This window comes from Fukomys damarensis, unplaced genomic scaffold (genome assembly GCF_012274545.1).
Source record: "Fukomys damarensis isolate Sample0158 unplaced genomic scaffold, DMR_v1.0_HiC HiC_scaffold_10, whole genome shotgun sequence".
NCBI classification, from domain to species: Eukaryota; Metazoa; Chordata; class Mammalia; order Rodentia; family Bathyergidae; genus Fukomys; species Fukomys damarensis.
The window spans coordinates 16,798,287-16,822,063 of record NW_022900922.1 but is presented as its reverse complement, the minus strand read 5'-3'; the positions used below and the strand labels follow the sequence as shown (position 1 = coordinate 16,822,063).

General features: G+C 44.9%; 2 protein-coding genes and 8 non-coding genes across 13 annotated transcripts in view; 8 read left to right on the top strand and 2 right to left on the bottom strand.

Moving 5' to 3' along the window:
• Nucleotides 1-4,753, top strand: part of LOC104861533 (high mobility group nucleosome-binding domain-containing protein 4) — a 5,117-nt gene extending 364 nt beyond the window's left edge. The window contains exons 1-2 of one of the 4 annotated variants that reach the window (XM_010623027.3): nucleotides 12-212; nucleotides 3,573-4,753. In XM_010623027.3, the coding sequence (XP_010621329.1) occupies nucleotides 3,646-3,915 (270 nt within the window). In that variant the 5' untranslated portion in view covers nucleotides 12-212; nucleotides 3,573-3,645 and the 3' untranslated portion in view covers nucleotides 3,916-4,753. Of the gene's footprint in view, nucleotides 1-11; nucleotides 268-306; nucleotides 333-3,572 lie in introns of those variants that run through there. The other 3 variants (XM_010623026.3, XM_033761868.1, XM_033761869.1) reach the window with 3 other exon arrangements.
• Nucleotides 4,754-10,523: 5,770 nt separating this feature from the next.
• On the top strand, nucleotides 10,524-10,598 carry LOC117285506. The gene has a single exon (XR_004516559.1). It is a non-coding gene; the product is annotated as a small nucleolar RNA SNORD81 (small nucleolar RNA).
• Nucleotides 10,599-11,177: 579 nt separating this feature from the next.
• Nucleotides 11,178-11,249, top strand: Trnaa-cgc. Its single transcript has one exon. It is a non-coding gene; the product is annotated as a tRNA-Ala (tRNA).
• Nucleotides 11,250-11,806: 557 nt separating this feature from the next.
• On the top strand, nucleotides 11,807-11,880 carry Trnai-aau. Its single transcript has one exon. It is a non-coding gene; the product is annotated as a tRNA-Ile (tRNA).
• A 1,061-nt stretch (nucleotides 11,881-12,941) lies between these two features.
• On the top strand, nucleotides 12,942-13,013 carry Trnap-agg. Its single transcript has one exon. It is a non-coding gene; the product is annotated as a tRNA-Pro (tRNA).
• Nucleotides 13,014-14,357: 1,344 nt separating this feature from the next.
• Nucleotides 14,358-14,430, bottom strand: Trnak-cuu. Its single transcript has one exon. It is a non-coding gene; the product is annotated as a tRNA-Lys (tRNA).
• Nucleotides 14,431-16,537: 2,107 nt separating this feature from the next.
• Trnay-gua lies at nucleotides 16,538-16,625 on the top strand. The gene is given in 2 exon segments: nucleotides 16,538-16,574; nucleotides 16,590-16,625. It is a non-coding gene; the product is annotated as a tRNA-Tyr (tRNA).
• A 1,414-nt stretch (nucleotides 16,626-18,039) lies between these two features.
• Trnaa-agc lies at nucleotides 18,040-18,112 on the bottom strand. The gene has a single exon. It is a non-coding gene; the product is annotated as a tRNA-Ala (tRNA).
• Nucleotides 18,113-20,011: 1,899 nt separating this feature from the next.
• Nucleotides 20,012-20,100, top strand: Trnay-gua. The gene is given in 2 exon segments: nucleotides 20,012-20,048; nucleotides 20,065-20,100. It is a non-coding gene; the product is annotated as a tRNA-Tyr (tRNA).
• A 2,791-nt stretch (nucleotides 20,101-22,891) lies between these two features.
• Nucleotides 22,892-23,777, top strand: part of Abt1 (activator of basal transcription 1) — a 4,998-nt gene continuing 4,112 nt past the window's right edge. Inside the window, exon 1 of the mRNA XM_010623102.3 lies at nucleotides 22,892-22,974. Coding sequence (XP_010621404.1) covers nucleotides 22,892-22,974 — 83 coding nt within the window. The remainder of the gene's footprint in view (nucleotides 22,975-23,777) is intronic.

Genomic DNA, 23,777 nt, shown 5'->3' with positions numbered 1-23,777 from the left:
GCGGAGGCCTGGCCTGCCCCTTGTTCCCCACAGCACCCTCCGGGACATACCGGGCCGAGCCGTCCTGCGACGGCCCTCCGATACCCGGTCCGGAAGAGCATCTATACCCAGGGAAAAACGAACTCCGCGGGCACCGCGTCCAGAGAAAGCCCCGCAGCGGCGGATCACGTTGGACCTCTCCTTCGCACACGGCCCTCTTCCGGGTCCGCGAGGTCGGCCTTCCTCGCCCATAGCAAAGAAGGCTTGTCCCATCTCTTGCGGCGACAGGTGCAGCTCGGATCTCCTCTTTAGATGTTTTAGCACTTAGGTCACCTCGGATGAATGAGAGGAAGGTGATGTCTTTAGGATCATAAGAAAAGAAAGGGCATTCTTTCACCCAAGAGCTGTTTGCTTTTTATCCTTAACAGGCTGCTTAGAGATGCATTGCTTTTCCCAACCCTGTTACTCCTTCATTTTCATACTTTCTCTGAAAAGCCATCTTCATGCTGGTTCTCTTAAAAAGGCAACAGTTTTGCTTACAGCAACAGTAAGCATTATGTGTGCTCAGTAGCGATCTGTGTAATACGTTTTCATTTAAAATCATCTCTGCGCCACCCAGAAGTAGAAGCAAATTATGCGGTGCCCTGAAAGAGGGCAAAAATCCCAGGACCTCAGGAGGTGACAAGAAAGTGTGTTTTCATCTTCCAGTGGGCAGAAGTGTTCCAGCTGCAAAGCTGTGTGTGCCTCTGGCCAACAGCTGAATACGGGTGACCAGATGTTGAGTTTAGGGCTCACTCCTCTTCAAACTAGATACATTCTTCTGAGATCCAGCAGCAGCCCCACCCTTTTAGACTCCCTGCTCCTTTTCACCTTTGTTTCTTGCTCTTGTCTTTCGCATTTTTTATCACTTAACCCCATGGGAAGCAACTTGTCCTATGTATGAATACTTTGAGAGATGAAGAACCAAAAGAGAGACAGGTGCCATGTGACCTTCTGTAGCGCCCTGCGTGTTGCATAGGAACCTTTTATTTTATTATTCCTAGTCTGTGTTCTTACACTCCTTCCTAAGTGTGGTGTTAGTAACCTTCCAGGTCTTCTCTCCAATCCCAAGGCACTGTCTTTAGAAGTCAGAGGCAGGGTGAGGGCAGCTTTCTGATTTTGAAGTGAGATTGAGCCAGAACTCAAGTTAGAACTTCCTCCCCGAAACTCAGTTTAGCAGACATCAAGGGACAAAGGGATACAACTCCAATGTGCCCTGGAGATGACAATGGGTCAGGAGTGATGGAGGAGGAGATGGGATTTGGTCTGTGCAAGAGAAAAAATGAGAAGATTTTGAGAACTGTGCAAGACCTCATAATGAACCTAATCCAAGATGTGTCCCAAGCTGCTGAGCTCCTACACTTACTTCCTCCAGTATCATTTGGTGTGTACTGCCATAACACAGTACCACAAAACTAGGTGCCTGAAACGACAGAAATTTATTTTCTCACAGTTCTGGAGTCTAGAAGTCCAAGATCAAGGTGTCAGTAGGTTTCTTTTCCTCAGACTTCTCTCTGTGGGTCACAGATAGCCACCTTTTCATTATATCTTCACAAAAGCATCCTCTGTGTTGTTCATGTCCCATTTTCTTATGAGGGCAGCAGTAATAGTGGATAAAGGACTCATCCATATGATTCAGTTTATTTTGTGGTTAAATAAATTAGGATTGGTCACAAGAATTTCAGTCCAGTTATATGCAATGGGAAGAGAAGGGATTCACATATTTCACTTTTTTGTTTGTTTACTTGTGTTTTTTGTTTTTTGAGACAGGGTCTCACTATGTAGTTGAGACTGACCTAGAACTCACTGTGTAGCCCAGGCTGGTCTCAAACTCACAGAGATCCTCCTGCCTCAGCCTCCCACATGCTGGGATTACAGGCATGCAGCATGCAATAGAACTCACTGTGTAGCCCAGGCTGGTCTCAAACTCACAGAGATCCTCCTGCCTCAGCCTCCCACATGCTGGGATTACAGGCATGCATCACCACACCCAGTTGTTCTTTATAGTGTAATTTTCCCTTGGAAGTTTATTTTTAACAAAAAGGACTTGTATTCTTATAACTTTCAACTTTGTTGCCATGTTTAGGAAAATAACTTCACCATCTGTCTTGATAATTTCTTGCTTTGGAGATGCCCTTGAAATTCAATTTCTCTACATTTCTAAAATACTGTAATGTACTTGTAGGATTTATCTGCCAATTAATAATTGTCCTTTTCTTTACATGTTGTGTATTTCATTTGTTTGTTTCTTTGTTTGTTTTGGTACCAGTTTGGTATCAAACTCATGACTTTGCATTTGTGAGGCAGATGTGGTGGCACTGAGCTAAATCCCCAGCCCTTGAGTGAACATTTTAATGACTTCTACATATTATTCAACAAATTATTTCTCCCTTTTTGGAGACTCAAGATACATCTTTTTCATACATAAATAGCCTTTTTTATTTAAAAAAAGTAGTTTTAGATTTATAGAAAAATTGAGCAGACAGTTTCTACATATATTCTTTCCTCCTAATGTGCATGGTTTAAATTAGGGAACTCTGTGTATAAAGTTCTCCAGATTTCCCACCATAACATAATATCTACTCTTGTGTTAGCACACAGAATAGTGCTGGGAATAGAATAGATGATGGAATATATGTGTTCAAAGTGAGGGAGAATAGTTTGGGTATTTTGAGGGAGATGAGTGGCAATGTGCTATTACTGCAATATTTTTTAAATTTAAATATTTGCTGTATTTTTCAGTCACTACTCATTGATCAACTATTCACAGTGATTTCTGTCAAATAAAAGCATTACAGTAGGCTGGGGATTTAGCTCAGTGGTTCCTCTGCCTGCCTTGCAAGTGCAAGGACTTGAGATCGATCCCTGGTACCAAAAAAACCCAAAAAATATATCACAGTGTTTTCTCATCTATCTTATGCGTGAGATCTGGTAACATGCAACGTCTGGCTTTTCCCCAAAGTCAAAATAACTGAAAAAGGTAATGGTTTAGAATCATTTCAGGACATTGAGACAGACCAAACAGCGCAACTAGAGATTCACAAAGAGCATTTCCAGAACTACTTTAGAAAATATTAAGAAGGACGGAATAAGTGAATTTGAAGCAAGGAAGGAGTATTTTGAGGGGAATAAATGGCAATGTCTTTTACTGTAATAAAATTTTACTGTGCATCTTTATCACATCTCACTGTTTATATCTTTCTGCAGCTTGCTTTTTTTGTTCAGCATTGAGATTTATCCAGTTATTGTATGTAGCTGTAACCTATTTCAGCTGCTGAACAATATTCTTTTGTATAGATACTACCAAAATGTCCTATTGAAAGGCATTTGGATGGTTTGCAGGTTCTTTATAGCTTTGTTTGTTTGTTTTTGGTTCTGTGAGACAGGGTCTCATGTACCCCAGGCTGGTTTGAAACCACCCTGGTAATTCTCCTGCCTCAGCCTCCCAGGTGCTGGGATTATAGGTGCACGCCACCATGTCTGTGAAATTTGATTTTGTGTTAAATTTGTCCATCTTTTCCTTTATGGTTTACACTTTTTGTGTCTTGTTAAAGAACTTTTCCAGGTGCCGTGTGGGGGAGGCAGAAGCAACCGTGGGCTGGTGAGCCTCCAGGCATTACTGCCATCATGCCGAAAAGAAAGGCAAAAGGAGATGGGAAAGGGGATAAAGCAAAGGTGAAGGATGAGCCGCAGAGGAGATCGGCGAGGTTGTCCGCTAAACCTGCTACTCCTAAACTAGAGCCGAAGACTAAGAAGGGCCCGGCGAAGGAGGAGAAGCAGCGCCGAGGAAGGAAGCGGAAAGCGGAAGGAGGCAAAGGTGGGCCCGGCCCTGCCAAGAACCAGGAGGGCTCCGCGGTGGAGTCACAGGAGGCAGAAGGCGCTGGGGAAACCAAGTGAAGGGCCCATTTTCCACAGCCGTGTCCTTCAAGTGACTCAACAGCTAGAGATAATACTATTTTTAATCAAGTTTTACAAAAATGTAGAATTTTGATGTTTTTTAAGTTGTTAGTACACAGCATCCTTTGTCTTTTGTGGAAAGGGGAAATACCACTACTAGGTTGTGTCTGACAAGCTGAATTGAAGTGGGGGAGCTAGGATTTTCTATCCTGGATTTTGAAGATTCTTCTTGGCTCCTAGAAAATTCTCTGTCACTCGCTGACATGAGCCGATGGCACAGAAGCCTTAGAGCGCAGGAATTCGAGTCTCCTCCTTCCTGCTGCCCTTGGCACAGGCGTGACTGCAGTAACCAGGAGACTAGGTGTGGCCTTGGCACCCCTCAGATCACCGTGTCAGGTCTCAGTACTCCGGCTTCCTGGTGATGACCTTGAAGTGGTGTCATTCTTCGGGCCAAGATTTCTGTACTTTGCCTGTTGAAAATCCTGCAGGTTTTAGCTCATTTCCTTTCATGGCAAAGTTGGCTCTGAGAACTCCTTTGTGCTGCTTGTGACACGTCCACCCCCTGTGTGAAGTTTTCTTGTTCAAAGCTGTAGCAGGCTTTGTTGGCTTTTACAGTGACTTTGGGGGAGGGGAGTTTGGAACTTGTAAAGTGCTATAGATGACTGACTGCCCATGTCTTCCTGCAAGGAACTGTTTGTGAAAAGTACCTTCTCAAGCTGGATACAAGTTGGCTTGAAGGGGAGATCATTCCTTACCCAAAGCCACAAGATATTCTTTACTACCCTGAACTGGTTTTTGTGAAAAGTATAAGATAGAAATTAAATTTAGTATTTTTCCTGTCTGGATAAGTAGTAGTCCCAGTGCCATTTATGGAGAAGTTTGTCTTTTGCCCATTGATCCCTAACACTAGATCTTTCCTAAGTTCAGTGTTTGTACAGCTGTGGGTCTGTTGATGTCTTCTATCAATTGTCAAACCTTGTGGCAGTACAATACAATCCTAATTACTACAACATTAGAAAATGATCTTAATAAAAACCAAGATGCCTTTACATTCGATCGTGACACTGACCAACCCTGCCTGTAATATCACTTCCAAATTTGTCTTTCTGGGGACTGTCTTGGCTTTTTACTCATTTGCTCTCCCAGAAAACATCCGGCAAGTTCTAAAATAAAATACGTTGCAATTTTGATTGTATTTGTGTTGAATTGATAGATTAATTTACCATGTTACCTTTATAATGTTGGGTCTTCCAGTCCATGAACATAGTAGTACTTCATTTATTTAGGCCTTTTAAACACCTTTCAGTAGTTTTATAACTTTCTCCAGAAGTGTCTTTTGTTAATATGTCCTACAGAATCTATACTATTTAATGTTGTTATTCCATGTGGCACATTTTTGGTTATTACATTTTCTGTTGATTTCAATGTTTATATCCAGCAACCTTGCTAAACTCATTAATTCTCCTGTATATTCTTTCTGAGTTTCTACAAATAACCATATGTCCTGCATATACAATTTTTTTTCTCAGACCTCATGCTGTCACACTCTCTACCTCCCCCGCCCCCCACCTCTCTCTCTTTCTCTCATTTTTTTAGACAGGGTCTCACTATCCTTGCATTCATTATGTAGCCTCAAATTTATGATTCTTCTGCGTAAGACTCCTTGTGGCACCTTGCCTGCTTTCATTCCTTTATAGTTCAGGTGGTAGGAATACAGCAGTAAACAACTGTACTTGCTCCCTTTAGTTTTATGTTATAGATTGGGGAAAGTAGAGAAAATGCACGTATTTATGCAGCAAGAGGACTTTAGTAGTAGTGTAGGTAGGTGCTATTTAGTGTGTTTAGGGGAAGTCTTTGATGAGATGATATTTGAGCAGAGCCCTTCGTGAAATAAAAGAGGCTGAGCATGGTGTCCCATGCTGTAATCACCATGAGTTCCAGTCCAGCCTGGACTACATAAGGAGATCCTGTCTAAAAAAAAAAATAGAGGCATCAGCCAGGCGTGGTGGCGCATGCCTGTAATCCCAGCACTTGGGCGGCTGAGGCAGGAGGATCGCTGTGAGTTAGAGACCAGCCTGAGCTACATAGTGAGTTCCAGGTCAGTCTCAACTACATAGGGAGACCCTGTCTCAAACCCCCGCCCAAAAAATATAGAGGCAAGATGAGGGCAAAACTTTCCAGAAAGAGAGAATAATAAGTACAAAGACAGGTGAAAATGTGCATGCTGAGGCAGAAGTGGCTCAACTACCCAGTGCTCTGAGGCAGGAGGATTGCTGAAAGTTCAAGGTCAGCCTGGGCTACATAGTCCAAGGCCAGTCCGAACTAAACAGCAAGACCTTGTATCAATAAACAAACAAATAAATAAACATTTTTAAAATTGCTGAACAGAAGGGAGGGTGGTAAGAATAATGGTTGATCTGACTACAGTGAGCTGGGGCCCAGCAAGTGAAGAATCTTGGAGGCTGTAGTTTTTCTATGAAAGTAATGGGATGCCATTAGAATTTTGAGTAGAGAAATGAAGGGAGACCCCGTCTCAAACCCCCGCCCAAAAAATATAGAGGCAAGATGAGGGCAAAACTTTCCAGAAAGAGAGAATAATAAGTACAAAGACAGGTGAAAATGTGCATGCTGAGGCAGAAGTGGCTCAACTACCCAGTGCTCTGAGGCAGGAGGATTGCTGAAAGTTCAAGGTCAGCCTGGGCTACATAGTCCAAGGCCAGTCCGAACTAAACAGCAAGACCTTGTATCAATAAACAAACAAATAAATAAACATTTTTAAAATTGCTGAACAGAAGGGAGGGTGGTAAGAATAATGGTTGATCTGACTACAGTGAGCTGGGGCCCAGCAAGTGAAGAATCTTGGAGGCTGTAGTTTTTCTATGAAAGTAATGGGATGCCATTAGAATTTTGAGTAGAGAAATGACAAAAAAGTATGTTTCAATGTATGACTGCTGGCAAAAGTAGAAGGAAAAACACTGTCACAATAGTCCAGCAAAGCATATTGATTACTTGGACCTGGGAGGAAGCAGTGAAGAGGGAGAGAGGAGACGGGAGGGGGGATGTGAGTGCTGACAGGATGAACGCTCAGCCTCTCTGCTATGATCCACGTCCCTCCACCTCGTTTGTGTGTTGGAAACTTATTCCCTGACTCAGCAGTGTGGGGAGGTGGGGCTGAATGTGAGGGATTTAGGTTGGGGAGTAGTTTCATGCAGCTGTGAGTGGGGGTGCTGTGCAGGACTGAGTCACTTCCTTCCTCTTTTCCCTCTTGTGGAGAACAGCGCTTCTCCCCCTGCAGCAAAGGAGCAGAGACCAGAACCTCACCAGACGGCAAATCTGCTGGAGCCTTGATGTCAGACTTCTCAGCCTCTAGGCCTTTGAAAAATAAACTTCTGCTCCTTATACATTACCAGGTCTTCTGATATTCTGTCATAGCAGCACAAAATGGACTGAGGCGTCCTCTGAGCCAGTTTCCTCAGTAGTAAAGCAAGAAAACATCTTTGTAACATTTCCTATGGAATTAAAGATACTGTAAGAAAATAATTGGTATTACAATTTTCTAGGTTAGCATCTTCTTTTTTGGTTTTGTTTTTGAGACAGGGTCTTGCTTTGTTGTTCAGGATGACCTTGAACTTGCAGTGATCTGCCTCAGCTTCCCAAGTGCTGGGATTACAGGCATGCAACACCACGCCCAGCTAAATTATCGTCTTGATGCATAAGAATCCATTGGAAATTTGAAAAAATATTTCATATTTACCAGAACTTAATCACTACTGGATAGTTGAAGGGGGAAAAAAATAAAAAGATTTGATGAGCCTGCAAAACTGAGGGCCAGGCCGCTCCACATGAGGCCTTTACCAAAACCAGGAGTTTATATGCTTAAACTAGAATTTTATACCTCCTAACAGTATTTCCCTTTACAATAATGTTGGAAATTTCTTCTTTATCATCCTTGTTTGTTATGGCTTGTGTCTAGATGTCTCCCACGGCCTCATGCAGTCACAGGTGGGGCTTTTCAGAGGCGGCTGGTTGTCGAGTAGACATGGCTGCTAAGGGCTGGGTTGGTCAGCCCGGACCCGATTGGAACAGATAGGCTGCCAGGCCTGGGAAGCTGGGTGCCAGCTACAGCAAGGTGACCGGGAGTCGGAAGCCTTGCAGTCTGTGGGCCTGGGTGCTCCAGTGGCAACTCAAGGGCATTTGTAGATTGTTTTATGAGCCAGGATGGAAGCTATTGGGGAATTCTGAGAGGACTGAAAAGTGCCTTTACAAGTAGCAGGTGCACTACAGTTGAGAAAAGAAATACAGTGACACAAGGCCAGTGCCTCAGACTGAAAGGTCAGAAATGTGATTATCAAAAGCAGGATCACTCCTGCAGACTCGGGGCAAACATACACATTCTCACAGAAGTCATGAAGTACAATGCAAACTTGATTTTTATGAGAGAAATACAAGTGTCCCATGGGCCTGTAAAGTATGCAAAGGCCACTCTATGATTTCCTAGATCATTGAAGACTTCCCCACTTCAGGAATATTTCTTTTGTCAATATATTTAGATTTTCATTGACATGTAGTACTTGTATGTATTAATGGAGTACAACGTGACATTTTAGTACAACTATGTGTCATGATTAGATCAGGATAATTGACCTCTCTCACCTCAGACATTTTGTTATTGGTAGTTCCTCTAGTAACAGCTTGCCTTAATTTACATTTAATTATGTATTCCAGGTCCTTCTCATCTTGAGCAAAGATTTGAATGAGACAAACCAAAAACGGTGCCAAAGTTGATTTGAAAAATAAAGGGTGGGGGAGTAACTGGCTCTGTAGAGTGAATTTAGGATGAACAAAAGGGAGGAGAAGATAAAAAGCAAAACATGAAAGTATTCCCTGGGTCTGGGAGACACAGGTCGGGATACCATGAAAGGGACACGATGGCATTGGCAGGTTCCTCCTGGCATCAGAGCTCAGCCTACTTGTTTACTCAGTGAGAGGTAGGTGCTAAAACAGTGCTGTCCATACACTCCAGCCTGTATTCAGGAAGGGAAATTAATGTGTGAAGAGTAGCAAAGTAAGAAGAAAGGGAAGCTTCAGGGAGGAGGACAGGGTTTTAAGGGTTGTTCTGCCTCTGTGTATTTGCCAAACATGTCTAGGCCGAGTGTGTGCAAGGCCACCAGGTGTGCTCCCCAGAGGGGAGGGATCTAGCTTCAAGTGAAGAAAAAGAGCCCCCGTGTGAAGAAGGACCAGGAAAAAGGCAAAAGTGAGATTCAGGAAACTACATGGTTTCTAAACGATCCATCCTTGGAAGGAAAGAGTCAAAGGAGACTCCATACTAAGGATTTATTTTTATTTTTATTTTAGGACTTAGTTTTAAACTGGGTGTAGTGGCACATACTTGTAATACCAGCACTTGGGAAGCTGAAGCAGGATTGCTTCCCCTTCAAGCCATCCTGTGCTCCATAGTGAGTTCAAGACCAGCCTGAACTGTATTAGCAAGACTGTCTGAAGAACACAAAACAAAACAGATTTAGTTCTAAACTTGACTTTGATGGGAAGAACTCTTAGAAGAGGTCTGGAGACGACAGATTAAAGTCACATACAGGAGACAAGAGAAGTAAATGGGATGTGGGAAACAGCAGCAAAGCCTATTCAGCAAAGCATTGTTTCCCTTGAAAAAGATTTCAGGTGTTATCCTATTTGTTTTGAAAGTTTTTGGCCTGGGGAAAAAGCTGATGAGATTTGAATTTCACAAAAACCTCTGTGTAGCCAGCCCTTGAGTGGTTGAATTCAGTGGTTACCCTGGATGTGGAAGTTTCCTGACAATAAAATACGCTATTTTATTCAGGCCTAAAAACCAGCACTATCTAGGATGAAGTGGAACAGCTGTCCATTTTGTTAAGCAAAACAAAATGAAGCAAAAAGTAGTTTAAGACACTCGTTTAGTTCCCACGAGAGGTGGCAAAAGTCTCTGAGCTGTAGGACGGGCTTAGAAAGGAAAGATTTTCACACAATTTCCTTCATCTGTCCTTAAGTATTTAAAATGTAGACAAGCAATGCATTCTCTGTGGGTTTACACCTACACCTGCAGCTGGTTGTGCTACAGGAGCGGATTCCAAATTTGGAAATGCCAGCTTTGGTGTAAATGGCAGTAAATGTGCCTGCCTATTGCTCTGAAATGTCTCTCTCTTCCAAGCTCTTTTTCTAATGTAGTCATCTTTGGAAAAAAAAAAAAAATCCAGAACAAAAAGAAGTTGGTTCCTTATTGGTGAGACATAAGAAAATGTGAGACCTAGGGAGAATCACCTCTCAGCAATGGATTATCTTTTCAGTAGCTGACTTTTAGATGTTTTGAGATGGCCAAGCTGAGGGAGAGAAATGAACATACAGGTTTAGAAATTAGAAGATTGGTGAAGAATGTTGTTAATTTAATTGTCATTTAATGGTTATCTGATATGTGAATTGTTTGCACCCTGAAGAGGGACTGATAATACTATATGCTGTGCAGACTTCAATCTAGTCAAGAACTGACAAGATGCTCACCTCAATTCCTGGCCCAGGAAAATAGCAGGAGCTTTCTACATGCAGAGCCAAACTAACACTTGCAAAAGCCAGCCAAATGCATAATGATCTCACCTCAAATTAAGCCCTCTTACTGATTACTTAATGATGAGCAAAGATCTGATGTTCTTGTGTTCCCCAAGAACTGTATGAATTGAAATCTGGAAGTATATTTAAAAGTAGTGTCTTTATTGCAGGCAGCAGATGAAACATATCAATTTTAATAAATTTGTGCAAACTGTAAAACAAAACAAAACAAAACAAAATCACCAGCACCATCACCATAACTAACACCGCCACCACCAATTAAAAGCCCAGCTGAGGCCTTGCTGGTGCTTGTACAAGTGATCACAGTATCTTTTTAGCAAAACGCTTTGAACACCTGAATGTGAAAGGTGTGACAGAGAAGCTGTTCGGTTCAGGAATGCTTGGCTTTGGGCGCTTTTGATGAAAAGGTGAAAGGAAAGAAAGTTTTCAAAGTTACTCCACTCTGCGGGACAGTCCATCCCTCTTCTAGTTAAGTGTTTTGACGAATGGCTGAAGACTACAAGGATCCCTCCGTTTGGAAAGCCGATGAACCCTGATGTGACCATTTCAGGTTTCTGTTGTACAAATAAACATTCATCTACAACATTTGTAAATCTGTTTCAGGAGAGGAAAACTGATGCCAAAGAAGTGGGGATAGCGGCAAAAGGCTGTGTGTATGGGCTGGGGATGTAGCTCAGTGGTAGAGCGCATGCTTCGCATGTATGAGGCCCCGGGTTCGATCCCCGGCATCTCCAACTATTATTTTTGAACAGCCAACACAAATCAAAGATTCTGTACATATTTTAAAAGTCGAATTGCTGTGTTTCATGTTATTAATTTCATTCATTTTTCTATAGTATTGTTTAAACTACTGCGTTCAGAACTGTTTATGTGGCGAGGGGAACGCTACTGGGTCGATGTATTTTGAGATGTGTTTCTCTGAAATAGTGGCATTGGGGTCCTAGAAAACCACTCCCAGGGTAGAGGTGGCAAGGAAATAGCCTGGAAAACTGTTCGGAACCTACTGATACGTCGCGGTGTGTATCTGGCTGGTCCTTAGGGCAGAAATAGACTTAGTTTGACAACACGGAAAAAGGAATGGACGACCGGAGATGGAGCTCAGTGGCAACAAGAGGAATGGAGTATTTTTGTCTTGTGAGTCATAGAACGAAAAAATTAGATCAGACGAAATGAAGCTTGGTGAAAGCAAATCCGACTTCTCAGAAGAAAGGAAGGGGAAGGAGGACCACAAACGGCATCAATTATTATCCATCAATTATTATAAGGCTTTCGAAAACATCAGCTACGAGGTGGCCGGTTAGCTCAGTTGGTTAGAGCGTGGTGCTAATAACGCCAAGGTCGCGGGTTCGATCCCCGTACGGGCCATTCAATTTTGCGGTTTTCTACTTGGCAATTAAACTGGGTAGTTTTTTCCGAGACAAAAACAAATTGTCCCCAAAGGCTATTGTCCCAGCTGCATGCTGAACCTTCATAGATATCACTTTGCCACTAGCTCATCAATCCTAGGCGGTCCGGCCTCGCAAGTCGCAACGTTCCAAAAACAGTGCCTTGTCGAAGCAGAAGAGCAGGGGATCTTCTTACGGGTAAGATCCAACTCATTAGAAGGAAAAAATGGCGTCATCGACTAGCTCAGTGGAGTGAGTCTTGGCCACTAGGGGCGAGGTCCCTGTGCGCAGGTGCTGCCATCTCCTCGATGCCGGCTGGAGCACCCACGCCTCACCGACATATTCCTATGTCAGACATATTCCTATGTTGATTTTTAATTTTAGGAAAGACAAAGCCCCGTTACAGAGGCGCGTTCCCCTCTGTGCACAGCTGTTGTCCAGGTCAGCCGAGGCCAGGGGCTTTGCTCGGGCCACCTCTGGAGGTGTCGCCTCGAGACTCAACTTCTTTCCCAGTCTAACCTACTTTCAGAACCTCATCCCGGACCCTCTGCGCACACTGCCGGTACAGCTCGTTTCTTCATTTACTCACGACCTCTGTTGCGTGTTCAGCTGTCCGTCCATTTTCAGTGGAAAATGCCGAAGTCGAGCCACGAAGCTCCACGATGGTTTGGGAATAGGGCGCAGGGTCACCACGAGTCTCGCTCTGGCACTTAAGCGCCGTCAGAAATGCAGCTTTCAGGCCTCGCCTTTAGAGGTTCCGTGGATTTGAGGGAGAACACAGATTTCTGGTTTTTAAACAAACACTGTTCTTTCTTTTAGAAGGACCGACTAACTGCCCTGGAGAGACAAGGATTTCTTGGAGAGAGTATTTGTGGGAATGTCCAGGGCAGTTCTGGGAGCCACACTAGCGTGATTTTAGAAAGAAAGGAAGGGAGGAAAGGAAAGGAGGAAGGAAGAGAAAGACTCAATTGCAGTTAAATACAGCGATGTAGGAGAGCTCATTACATATTTAGTATGCCTATGGAAATTGCGCTTCCGCTTGGCTCGTTGGTCTAGGGGTATGATTCTCGCTTAGGGTGCGAGAGGTCCCGGGTTCAAATCCCGGACGAGCCCGAGTTTTGATCCTTAAATTCAATTTCTGCTCTCCGGTGACAGAATTGAAAAATGTAAAATCTATCGTACAAACTGACTTGTGTCTGGTACAATCGCTCATCCTTGTGAGCCTGGACACTCTTCTTTGATTTGAAGTCTCTTCTAATTAAGTAGAAAAGATTTTGAGGTTTTTGATCCTGACTTCTTTTTAAATCCATTTTTAAAGTGTGTCTTGACAAGGCGAGTGCCGCTGGGTCTTCTGAAAGTCCCCGCTCCGCGGCTGTGGTCCTACAGATGGGTCTTCATGCATCGACATCCATTATTCGCTCACTACCTCAGAGAAGGGGTTCAAACGGGAAGAGCGGGTGCTGGGCGACGAGCCGGGGCTGCCAGAGCCGTCGTCCGGGCTGCTTGGCGCCGACCGCATGGCTGCCCTCCCGCCGGAGCCCGGGCTCTGCGGCCTCCCAGAGGACACAGCCTCCCCGCTTCTCCTGGGGCTAGGCCATGCGGGGTTCTGCCCTCAGTAGTCTGTTCAGTGCTGTGCTCAACGCTGTTTTTTGGGTTTGGATTTTTTAAAAAAACGCATTTTTGAGACGAGCGCTAATATAATAGAAAAATCGCGGGATCGTGAGATACTTTTTATTGACATATAATTCCTGTCTCTGCCTCGATGACAGAATGAACGGGAAGCAGGGAGAAAAGCGCAATCTTTCCTCCAGGACTGTGTGAAGGGAAGACAGGTTGGAAATGGTGCTGCCGTGGAGAGGTCGGCAGTGCAGTCCAGATGGGAGTCAGAAGGGGCTGAAGTGGGAGTGTGGTTAATTCCACGAGCAGGACACTGGCCTCGCTGGGCGGGAAGGCAGCGTTGCCATTCTCAAAACCCAGCTTCCAGGCTTCTGCCTCTCACTCTGTCCCCTAGCTCGGACTTTGCCTTCTCTAACATGGCTGCACCTTTCTCTCTGCATCAGAAACTTCCTTGGGGGCGTTTGTGCTTCTGAGTCACCTGAGGAATTAGTTCAATATTCAGACTCGAAGCCCTGGGTCTATCACGGATCCCAGGAATCGACCGCACAGGGAAGGTTTGAATCCCTGCTTTCACGCTTCTCAAAGGCGGGAGAAACGCACATCCGCCAGGGGGCGCTGAGGCCAGTCTGCAAGAGTTACTGAGCAGGCCGGAATAGCTCGGACCGGAACTGAGCCGCTCGCGGTGATTACTTGATTCTACGCCTAGTGATCCGTGATTTAAAAGATGCTCTTGCTTGACAGCAGTAGCGTAGCCTGTTCTGAAAATTCTTAGTAAGAATGTATAAAGATGAAGCATACTTAAAGCATTGGAAGAGGAACTAAGAGAAAAAAGAAAACTCACGCCCAACGTGGGGCTCGAACCCACGACCCTGAGATTAAGAGTCTCATGCTCTACCGACTGAGCTAGCCGGGCGTAACTACATTAGGATCCTTTCCCCAAGGTATCAATAGACTGCCTCATGTTCTTCGGAAAAGTAAGGTATGTATATGTATGATTTTAATTCTATCCGGTTGGCTGTTTATTTTAGTTTATAGGTAAAGTGAGATGAAATTAGAAGAGTGAAAATATTACAATTATTAGTGTGCATTGCACCTGTTTATTTACATGTATTTCCACAGTTTTCCCCAGCTTGTGTTGGCACCACAAGGTGTATCCAAAATCTAAGTGCGAGTTGGGTCTCTGGGCGCTGTGGCTGTTCAGGTGACTTCAAAACGGCATCCCCGAAGCTCCAGGCCGGGTTCCCAGCTCGGCACTGAGCATGGTCCCAAGCAGCTGGGGCCCATTCACCATCCAGGGCCCTCTGTGACCCACCCACCTTTCTGCTCACCTTCTGTCACAGTCAACTCCTCCTCCCTTTTGGCTCCAGTGTTGAGGGACCGTAGTGAAAACCACACAAAGTTAGGCTTTCGGTTAGAAAGGCTTTAGAGGAGGCAAAGTATCTTTCAAATCAACTGATGAACACATTTTTATCAAGCACCTTTTCTGTGCTGGATATTTAAAATGAAAACACCATGATCCCCGTACCAAAAAGAAAAAAGAAAAAGAGAAAACAGATACAGCATGTACATGCTACTCAGTCCCCAAGAAAGCCGTCATATGCCTACTGGGCAAATGGACCAATTTAACAAAAATGAAATGCTTGGCTTTATATTAACTCCCTGGCATTGGGAAACAAAGGTGCTTGGATTGACTGAAAAAAAAATAGATGATGGCGATGGCAAGAATAATTTAAAAATTACCTGTGTTTACTAAAATGGGGCCTAAAACACAGACATTCATATGAATAGTCTGCAGATCATCATGCAGGATTTCTGGAGTTGCCATGGTTATTAATTAGCCTGGTGTCCCACTGCAAAGCATGAGCTCTCTTTGCTCATTAGCAAACTCTGCTTAATATTGGTTTCCTGAGTACTGTAAGAACAATAAAGAGGTATCTGAATAGTATTGCTGATTTATGTCTTAATGTGAATAGATTTACTGGATTTCTGGTTTATTTGTGTTTGTGGGTGTGGTGTGTGTGTGTGTGTGTGTGTGTGTGTAAAGAGGATTAAATCCAGGGCATCGTGCATGCTAGGAGAATGAACTGCTTTTTTTCTTTTTCTAAAGGTTCCTTGGCTGTATTGTTAAAAATGGGTTGAAATATTTAGTAACAATTCCAAGACCCGTGACATCTCCGAGGCCAAAACTAGTCCTGAGTTTGGTTCACAGCACCAGCTAACCCGACTCTTCATATAATCCTTACCTTTAATTGCAGAGTCCTTGATAAGAGAAGGTGAAATGGACATTCTGGTTGCTTAGTGGTCTGCTCAGGCTGCCTTAAAGACTATAAATTGGGTGGCTTAAAGAACAGAAATACATTTTCTCATAGTTCTAGAGCGAGAGAGTTAAGATCAAACTGTTTCCTGACATGGTTTCTGGGAGGGCTCCTTCCTGGCTGCCAAACACTCATCTTCTCACTGCATAAGGTGTTTGGGGGAGGGAAGGAGGAAAAAGGATATAATCCTATTGGATCAGGACTCCAGCCTTTTGGTCCCTTTTAATCTTAATTACTCCCTTGCTACCAAAACAGCCACACTGAGTTTTAGGGGAACACAAATCAGTTCTTAGCAGGAGGACAAACAACAACCAACCAAACAAAACATCTTATGACAGTTTGAAATTCAGGGAAAACTGGTCTGGCACATGGCGGGCGCTTGAATACTTGTTGACTGATTTAGCAGTATCTTCTTTATAACAACACCATCTTTTATGCATACAACAAGTTCAGCAAATGGTATTGAATTGACTTTAAAAAATTTATGATGGATTTCTTTAGGACAAATAATTTGAAAGCCTAAAGCCTTCTGTAGACACTTTTCTCTCCTCTCTCTTTCTCTCGCTCTCTCTCTGGCGTTCTCCGGATTCCTCGGCAGCGAGAAGTTGCGGACAGCGCGCAGGCGACCGGCTTTGGGACCGCGGGCGTCGCGCTCCCCGCCGCGCAGAGATGGCTTCTTCAACGGGCGAGAGTAATTCCGTAAGTCCTTCGATAGCTCAGTTGGTAGAGCGGAGGACTGTAGAGACATATTTCAGGCATCCTTAGGTCGCTGGTTCGAATCCGGCTCGAAGGAACTTACCATTTTTTTTTTCCTAGTCTTATCTCTCAACCACTGGAAAGCATGTCCCAGTTACTCATATCTTCAAGAATCAATTTAAAACTATTCTCGGTGTGCAGCCAATATCTCTAAATTTTTTAAATCTCCATTAACTCTTTTAAATACTAGCGATCACACCTGGACTCCATTGTTGACATAATTTAACCCTCAGAGAACTCTCCGCCGCGACAAAGCGGATCAGAGGCAGGCTCACCGGGCCGGTGGTTCAGAGAGGGGTCTGCACCCCTAGAGTGCAGCTCCAGAGCCCGGGAGGGTCGACTGAAGAGCCGCGCGGCCGGTGGGCATCCGCGGGACACGCATGCCCCCTGCTGGCCAGAGTGCGGAGCAGCTGGAGCCTGGGTGCGCTCTGCCACCTAGCGGAGCATCACTTGCGAGCCGAAAGGAAATTCATAGGGTCTATCGCCACCGGGTGCTACATCTCGGCTGTTTCAACCCCGTATCCTAGAAAACTAGGTGCAAATCAGAATCTCCTGAGGAAATTTTTACAACGCACCTCTGCTTGAGGTCACTTTGGAGTTGAGACCCAACCTGCATCTGTTTAAATACTTCCCCGGTAGTTTGAAACGAGCCGCAAGGTTCAGAAAACACCGCTAGAAGACGAATAATAACGGCAGGGGGCAGGGGCCGCAGGGAAAGTGGACCAGATTTCCTATGTCTGTGAGGAACCAAAAGGTAGAGAGAGATCTCAACAGCAGAACACGTCTGCTAAATTTGAGCAGAGTCGGTAAATTAAGCCGTCTCTTTAAAATGTGATCTCAAACTCCTATTGGAGTCTGGGGTGACAGAGATGTTACATGAAAGACAAAGCAAATGACATATTCCAACTTGCTTTTTTGAGAGGGACTGGAGGCAAGAGAAAAACGACGCAAAGACAAGGTCTGGGCCTCGGGGTGGTTCCTGAGGTCCTCAGGTGAGCCTTTCCTCACCGCAGCAGGTCACGTCCCACATGGTTCTGCAGCGCCCGCCTGCTCAGGGCCGTTTCCTGCCCGATCCGGAGCCTGCCCCACACTCGCCCCTCGCGACGCCGGTTAGGGGATTCACGAGGAGAGAGAGTGGGAAAATCTAGCCCCCACCCCACTAGCAGGGTGGCGTTTCAGCCGTCTTCTTAAGAAACGGGGCTGGGTTTGCTGCCGATGTCAGAATTTGAGGCATCCTCAATACACCGGACACAAGGGGAACAGATTCTGTGAATAAAAAATGTAGTATCTGGGGCATAAATAAGCAAATGCACTTGGCAGGAACCAAACTTTTATCTGTAAGACTTGGAGGCTATAGGTAGACTTCGGCCCTGTCCGAAGAGGAGCCCGTGTTGGCTGGTCACACTTCAGATATTAACAGAAAGAGGGGCGAAAGGAGGGGGATGTAAAATTGGAGAATGCGGGCATCGATCCCGCTACCTCTCGCATGCTAAGCGAGCGCTCTACCATTTGAGCTAATTCCCCATCTGGCGGCGAGTGTTTACAGCCGTCGCCCTTTCTGAGATATGGAAGCAATTCGGGCGTTGCTGTCTCTCGGGTTGACCCTTCCCTAACCAACAGAAAACGGTGCGGTCCGCGAGCAGTGACCAGGCAGACACGGACCACAGTTGCCCTCGGCATGGCCATAACCTGTTCCGTGCTCCGCGTCCTGACCCTCAAGGGCCACGGAACGCCGGGGACCCGCGCGAGGAGTCTAAGGAACACCTGCCTCGAGGTTGGACAAGAATGCGATGCCGGAATCTGATCTGAGGAACTCGGGTAACGGAAGGGAACAGGATTCAGCCATTGAGAATTTAATCAAGGTTCTCAAGCGATGGAGGTCTGGCTTCCGCCTGCACAGTAATTCCCAGACATCCTCGCGCCGGTATCGACTCAGCTGGCCCCACAATCAGAATGTGAAGTCACAACGGATCTACGACTGTCCCTTAACATCGGTTTATCTGGATTTCTTTGACACCGCCTGGTGTTTTGTGGCCACGAGGAGGCCTTCGTGCCATTTAATTTCATTTTGGCTTCTGTAGGCACGATTGCCAGAGTTGAACAAGTTCTTTCTCTAAGTAAATGTTCACAAAGGAAAGCGAATATATTTATCACTGCAAGCTCAGAGCCCGAGTCCTTCTAAAAAGATTAAAGCAATAGTTGCCTCTTTTTCTTCTGAGCCCTCTGAGCACCAAGTTCACACAGCACCAGGAGCTAAGTGCTAGATACCAGTAAGGGAGGCCAGTTGTGAAGAGGGGACCGCTGGGCCTTACAGGGGCATCAGCAGGTCTTCACTCTCATACCTGCTCCTCCAACGGCTTCTTTCCCAGAACTTCAATCAGGAGGAGCTTCCTCTGTTTGGTTTGTTATTGTCTAGTTTTGATGGAATTGGGGTAAGCTGATCAGACCCGAAACTGAGCCGGCAAAATTTAAGCAGCTGAGCAGGGCATCCTGAGATGTTTAGATTGTCCTCAATACCGGTGCTTGTCTTGCTTGTTCATTGTGATCAGGGCTGACAAGAAGCAGATGGTTCTATCAGAGGAAGACCTTTCCTCTTACATGAGAGAATTCAACACTCAGAAGTTTAAAGTGTGTATAGAAACCTGCTATTCATCCCAAGACTTGGCCCAAGGTCTGCTTTGTGTTGCTTCTTAACATCTTCTGGGTTCTTTCTCCTCACTTGTCCCTGACAGAATTAAACCAGTGTAGCCTTTATTTTCCTGTTTAAAATTATTTTCCAGGATTCTTTTGGTTCAGGTGCCCAACCTGAATTGGGCTTTGGCAGATGGTAAACCTAACATATTTTGTTTGGGGCTTTCAGCTGCAAAGTGGGAATTTGGTTTCCAACAACATTGGGTTAGGTTTCCACAGAGGTGGACAAATACCATGAATATCTTAAGATATACATTAAAGTTTTACCAATTGTTTCCCTACTTGACGTTCCACTCAGTTTTCAGAAAGGACAGTTGCAATGGTACTGAAATGCATGGGACATAGCTCTGTTGGCAGCTCTGTCCATATTCAGGGCAAACTTTTCTCTTATGGAGCAAACCCAGACACTTCCAGGAGAGAAAGGAGGTCATCAGACTGGACAGTCAGTGAAATTGAGTATTCACCCTAGCTATACTAAGAGGAGGACAAAGGATTTTACTAGGGTTTTGTTTTTCTTTTGAGATATACATGGATTTGAGATCTTATAACCCAATACATTTTTCATATTTGTAACCCTGTGAAGCCAACTACCAAGATCATTATGTAGAATACTTTTAACGTTAAAGTAATGACATTACTTTTCAAATGTGTATTCGAAATAGAAGCAAAACCTTCAAAACAAATCTTACTTTAGAAATTCTTAAATCAGGAACTAAAGTAGGACCTATACCTCCTTCGATAGCTCAGTTGGTAGAGCGGAGGACTGTAGGTGTTACGTATTAGGTATCCTTAGGTCGCTGGTTCGAATCCGGCTCGAAGGAAGGTAGTACCTTTTGGATGAATATGTTATTTTTCCATAAATAAGAATGTTGGATCTTTATAAAAACAATGATCTAGACAGACAATACTAGATTAGTCTGTTTCTAGAACTAGAGATACGAAGCATGCTTACCTTATTTATATATGTAAACTGTCCGGAAACTAAAAACGTGGTAGCCTCAGGGAAGGGGTAGTGGAGTGGCTGGAAAACAATGTCGTAGAAGTCCCCCCTACACACTTGTGAAATCTCGCCTCAAGGCACCCACCCACCCTCCCTCCCCGGGTCCCTGCCGGTTCCTGCTTGTCCTCTCCATTCTTGCTTCCCCTCTACTGCTGACCAGACGCAGTTTCACCCCCGACCTCTTCTGTCCCGAGCAAAGCCCCAGACCCTCAAAGCAGCCCTCCTCGTTTCCGAGGGTCGCGTTGTGCTTTATTGGAGGTCCGGGTAAGCGAGAGCCTTTGGAGCCTCTGCTACCCTGGTACTTTTAAAAGAATTTTACGGGAGAACATTTCAAATATGGCCCAAAGCAAAACCTTTTGGAACGTATCCGCCAAATACAGCCACAGTCCCCTGTGCACCGTGTACCCCGAATACCCCACTCACCCCAGCCTTTTACGCTGTCGCCTCACTACGTCTGCTGTTGATGGGTTTAGAAGAGGTGTGGACTGAAGGACGAAGGGTGACAGTGTTCACTCGTGTCCCCAGGAGGAGAGGACAGTGAGACGCTGTGTCCCTCGAGGTTGACGAGGAGCGCAGAGGCACACGCTGCGCTTCCCGGGGCGCGGGGGCACCTGTCCTGGCGAGCGTGTCCCCGCCCGCTGACCACTCGGCACACGCTTGCCGTTCGCTTTCAGCTTTAATGGAGGGGAGATGGGGTGGACAACTGTGTGGGGACCCCCGATGGACACCGACAGCAATGTGGAGCTGAGTAAGGAACTGGGGATAGCGAGGACCTGGAAGTGCGGAACTGGTCCTGAAGGCGGGGTTAGGTCCGTTCCCGCGGCGGGGACGCGCGGGGAGCCCTAAGCAGAAGCAGGCGGGGGAGGAGGACAGAGCGCGCCGCCCTGGGGACTCGGGGGAGTCCCGCGCGCCACCTGGCCGCGCCCACGAGGACCCTCAGATCCCGAGCCAGGAGCAGCGGCCACCCCTGTTCCTGAGCTGCCTGCACAGTCGGAGTGGGATGTGTCGGAGCAGCCACGGTGACCCATCGCTTGCTCTTCCAGAGGAGGGCGTTTTGTGTGTGGAGTGACATGTACAGATAAAGATGATAAAATTATAAAATATTGTTAAGAGGACAACAAAAGTTCGCTTGGCTTTAAGGGAAGTCAGGAGAGGCGGTGGCTGGAACCGGCGGCCACCGCGAGCACCTCCTCACCACCCGCCGCTCTGCGCTGCTTCATACACTTTCGGGTTCTGCAACTCGAGGCGCCGACTTTATTTTTTCCCTTATTTGAATGAAAAATACAGTAGAGAGCATTTGAATAGACATAGCAGTGTTTCATGGTTCCCAAGAATTTTCCCTTTGAAGTCTGTGAGGACGGAGGTTTCCAAATTAGTTATTCCTATTCCCTAATCTGGGTGGGTAGGAAGGGTGGTAAACACGCCCCGTCCGAGGTGCGGATGGTGGTCAATGCCTTGTCCTTCCTCCTCCACATAGCATGCAGCTCAGATGTGTGCTTCCCTTAGGGCGTTATCCTCAATTTGAGAACGTGGCTTATCATTCAATAAATAAGTGCCCCTAACAAGAGGCACTATCCTAGACACCTTGCCATGTCCATAAACCACAAAATCTTTCTCATCCACCCAGTTACTCTTTCAGAGTGGAAGAGGTGTCCAGGATTAAAAGATAAATTATATAGTCATCAGAAGGCAGTGGCAGGACAAAAAGTAAGCAGCGCAGGCCAGTAGCATCTGGATGAGGAGAGGCTGATGGGGAAAATGTTGGTCTTTTTTTTTTTTTTTTCCAGGCCTCATTGCTGACCTTTCTGAAAATTAGTGAAGCCTTTGAGAGAATGTGCAAACTGGTATCTTGTGTGTTAGTGGGGCTAATACAGCTCAGCTGCTTCCAAGGTGGCATACAAGATTCAGCAGTGTGTGGGAGGAACCAGACTGTTGCTTTGCACAGCAACCCAGATAAGGACACATTATCGGAAAGAAACTTCCCAGATATTTCTTAGTTTCTCATGGGAAGGAGCTGAGGTACTGAATTAAGCAATTATTAGCATTGCTGCAGAGATTTTTTTATGGAACTCATTGGACAGGATCTTTTGAAGAAAAATTTAATTTTTCCAAAACTGTAGTTACGGAGCACCTTAATTTTACAAGATGATCTTTTCAAATACTTCACCAGAAATATTTCCCATAAACTTAACAATTCATACATTAAAATTTTTATGACCTCCAGAAAAAGTCTCACCAGATGACTTCTGGGATTCCCCATCAGGGTTCATTTGTTGTAGGTGCCCGGAACTTGAATGTCACCACAAGTACTTAGTAGCAAAGCCTAACTGCACATCCATAAATGAAAACCTTGATGTTCTTTTAAAGATTTGAGGTGTAGGTATGTTTCATTTATTTGTCTTACTATAGTTTTGTGCAGTGCAGTGTAAGCCATTCAGTACCCGTGTGTGCACATGGAAAACACCTGCTTTGTGTCTAGTACATTGTGCTTAGCTCTACTTTTTCTTGTACTTTAGAAAGAAGAACCACAAAGTTTCCCAAATTAACTAGGTGGTAACACTGCTTAAAGATGGAGAATCTAATTGTCTACACTCCAGCTGTCTGTGTTTAGGATGACTGTGGCATTATCATTTACATTCCAGGGAGAGAAGCAGACCCAACAGCAGGTCAATAAGCACAAAAGGGAGATGGTTACGTAGGTGCTATACCTAAGGAAACAGGACACAGAACACTGCTGCTAGATTTTAAGACCTATGTGAAACATAGAGTAAAAGGCAAAAATCTTAAATGTTTAAGAGAATGAATTTTTATATGCATATATAATCACCGCTCAGATCAGTTTTATTTTTTAATTAATTAATTAATTAATTTGGTTTTTTGAGACAGGGTCTCACTATGTAGTTGAGACTGACCTGGAACTCATTATGTAGCCCAGGGTGGTCTCAAATGCACAGCGATCCTCTTGCCTCAGCCTCCCAAGTGCTGGGATTACAGGCATGCACCACCTCGCCCAGCTCAGATCAGTTTTAGATACCTAATACTCAATTCTTTTCATGTTTGCCTGTTTTCCTAACAAGAATACTTTCTAAAAAGTCATTGATTACACATTTAAAATGTCTTGAAGGCCTACTCCTTAATATCCTCCAATAACTCATTTGTTAGAACTGAAGAGTGTGCTTATGTGATCATCCTTAGATCACTGGTTCAAATCCCTCTCAAAAGAGTTAGCTTTTGAAAGGTTCTTAGGCCCTCAGAGCTTAAAAAAAAAAAACCCGTCAAATTAAAAAAACAAAAACAAAAACAAAAACAAATCTTAACACAGTGAGCGGTAATCGGTGTTTGAACTGTAAGACTCAAATTTAAGAAACTAACTCAATGGTCACGGTACACACATGGAACAAACACACACTTCACTGACTGTTGCCTAATTCATACTGATAGCCGGTGAAGGAAGATTCAATTCACTTTCCAACGAGTTGAGGAAGAGTAATGAGTGTG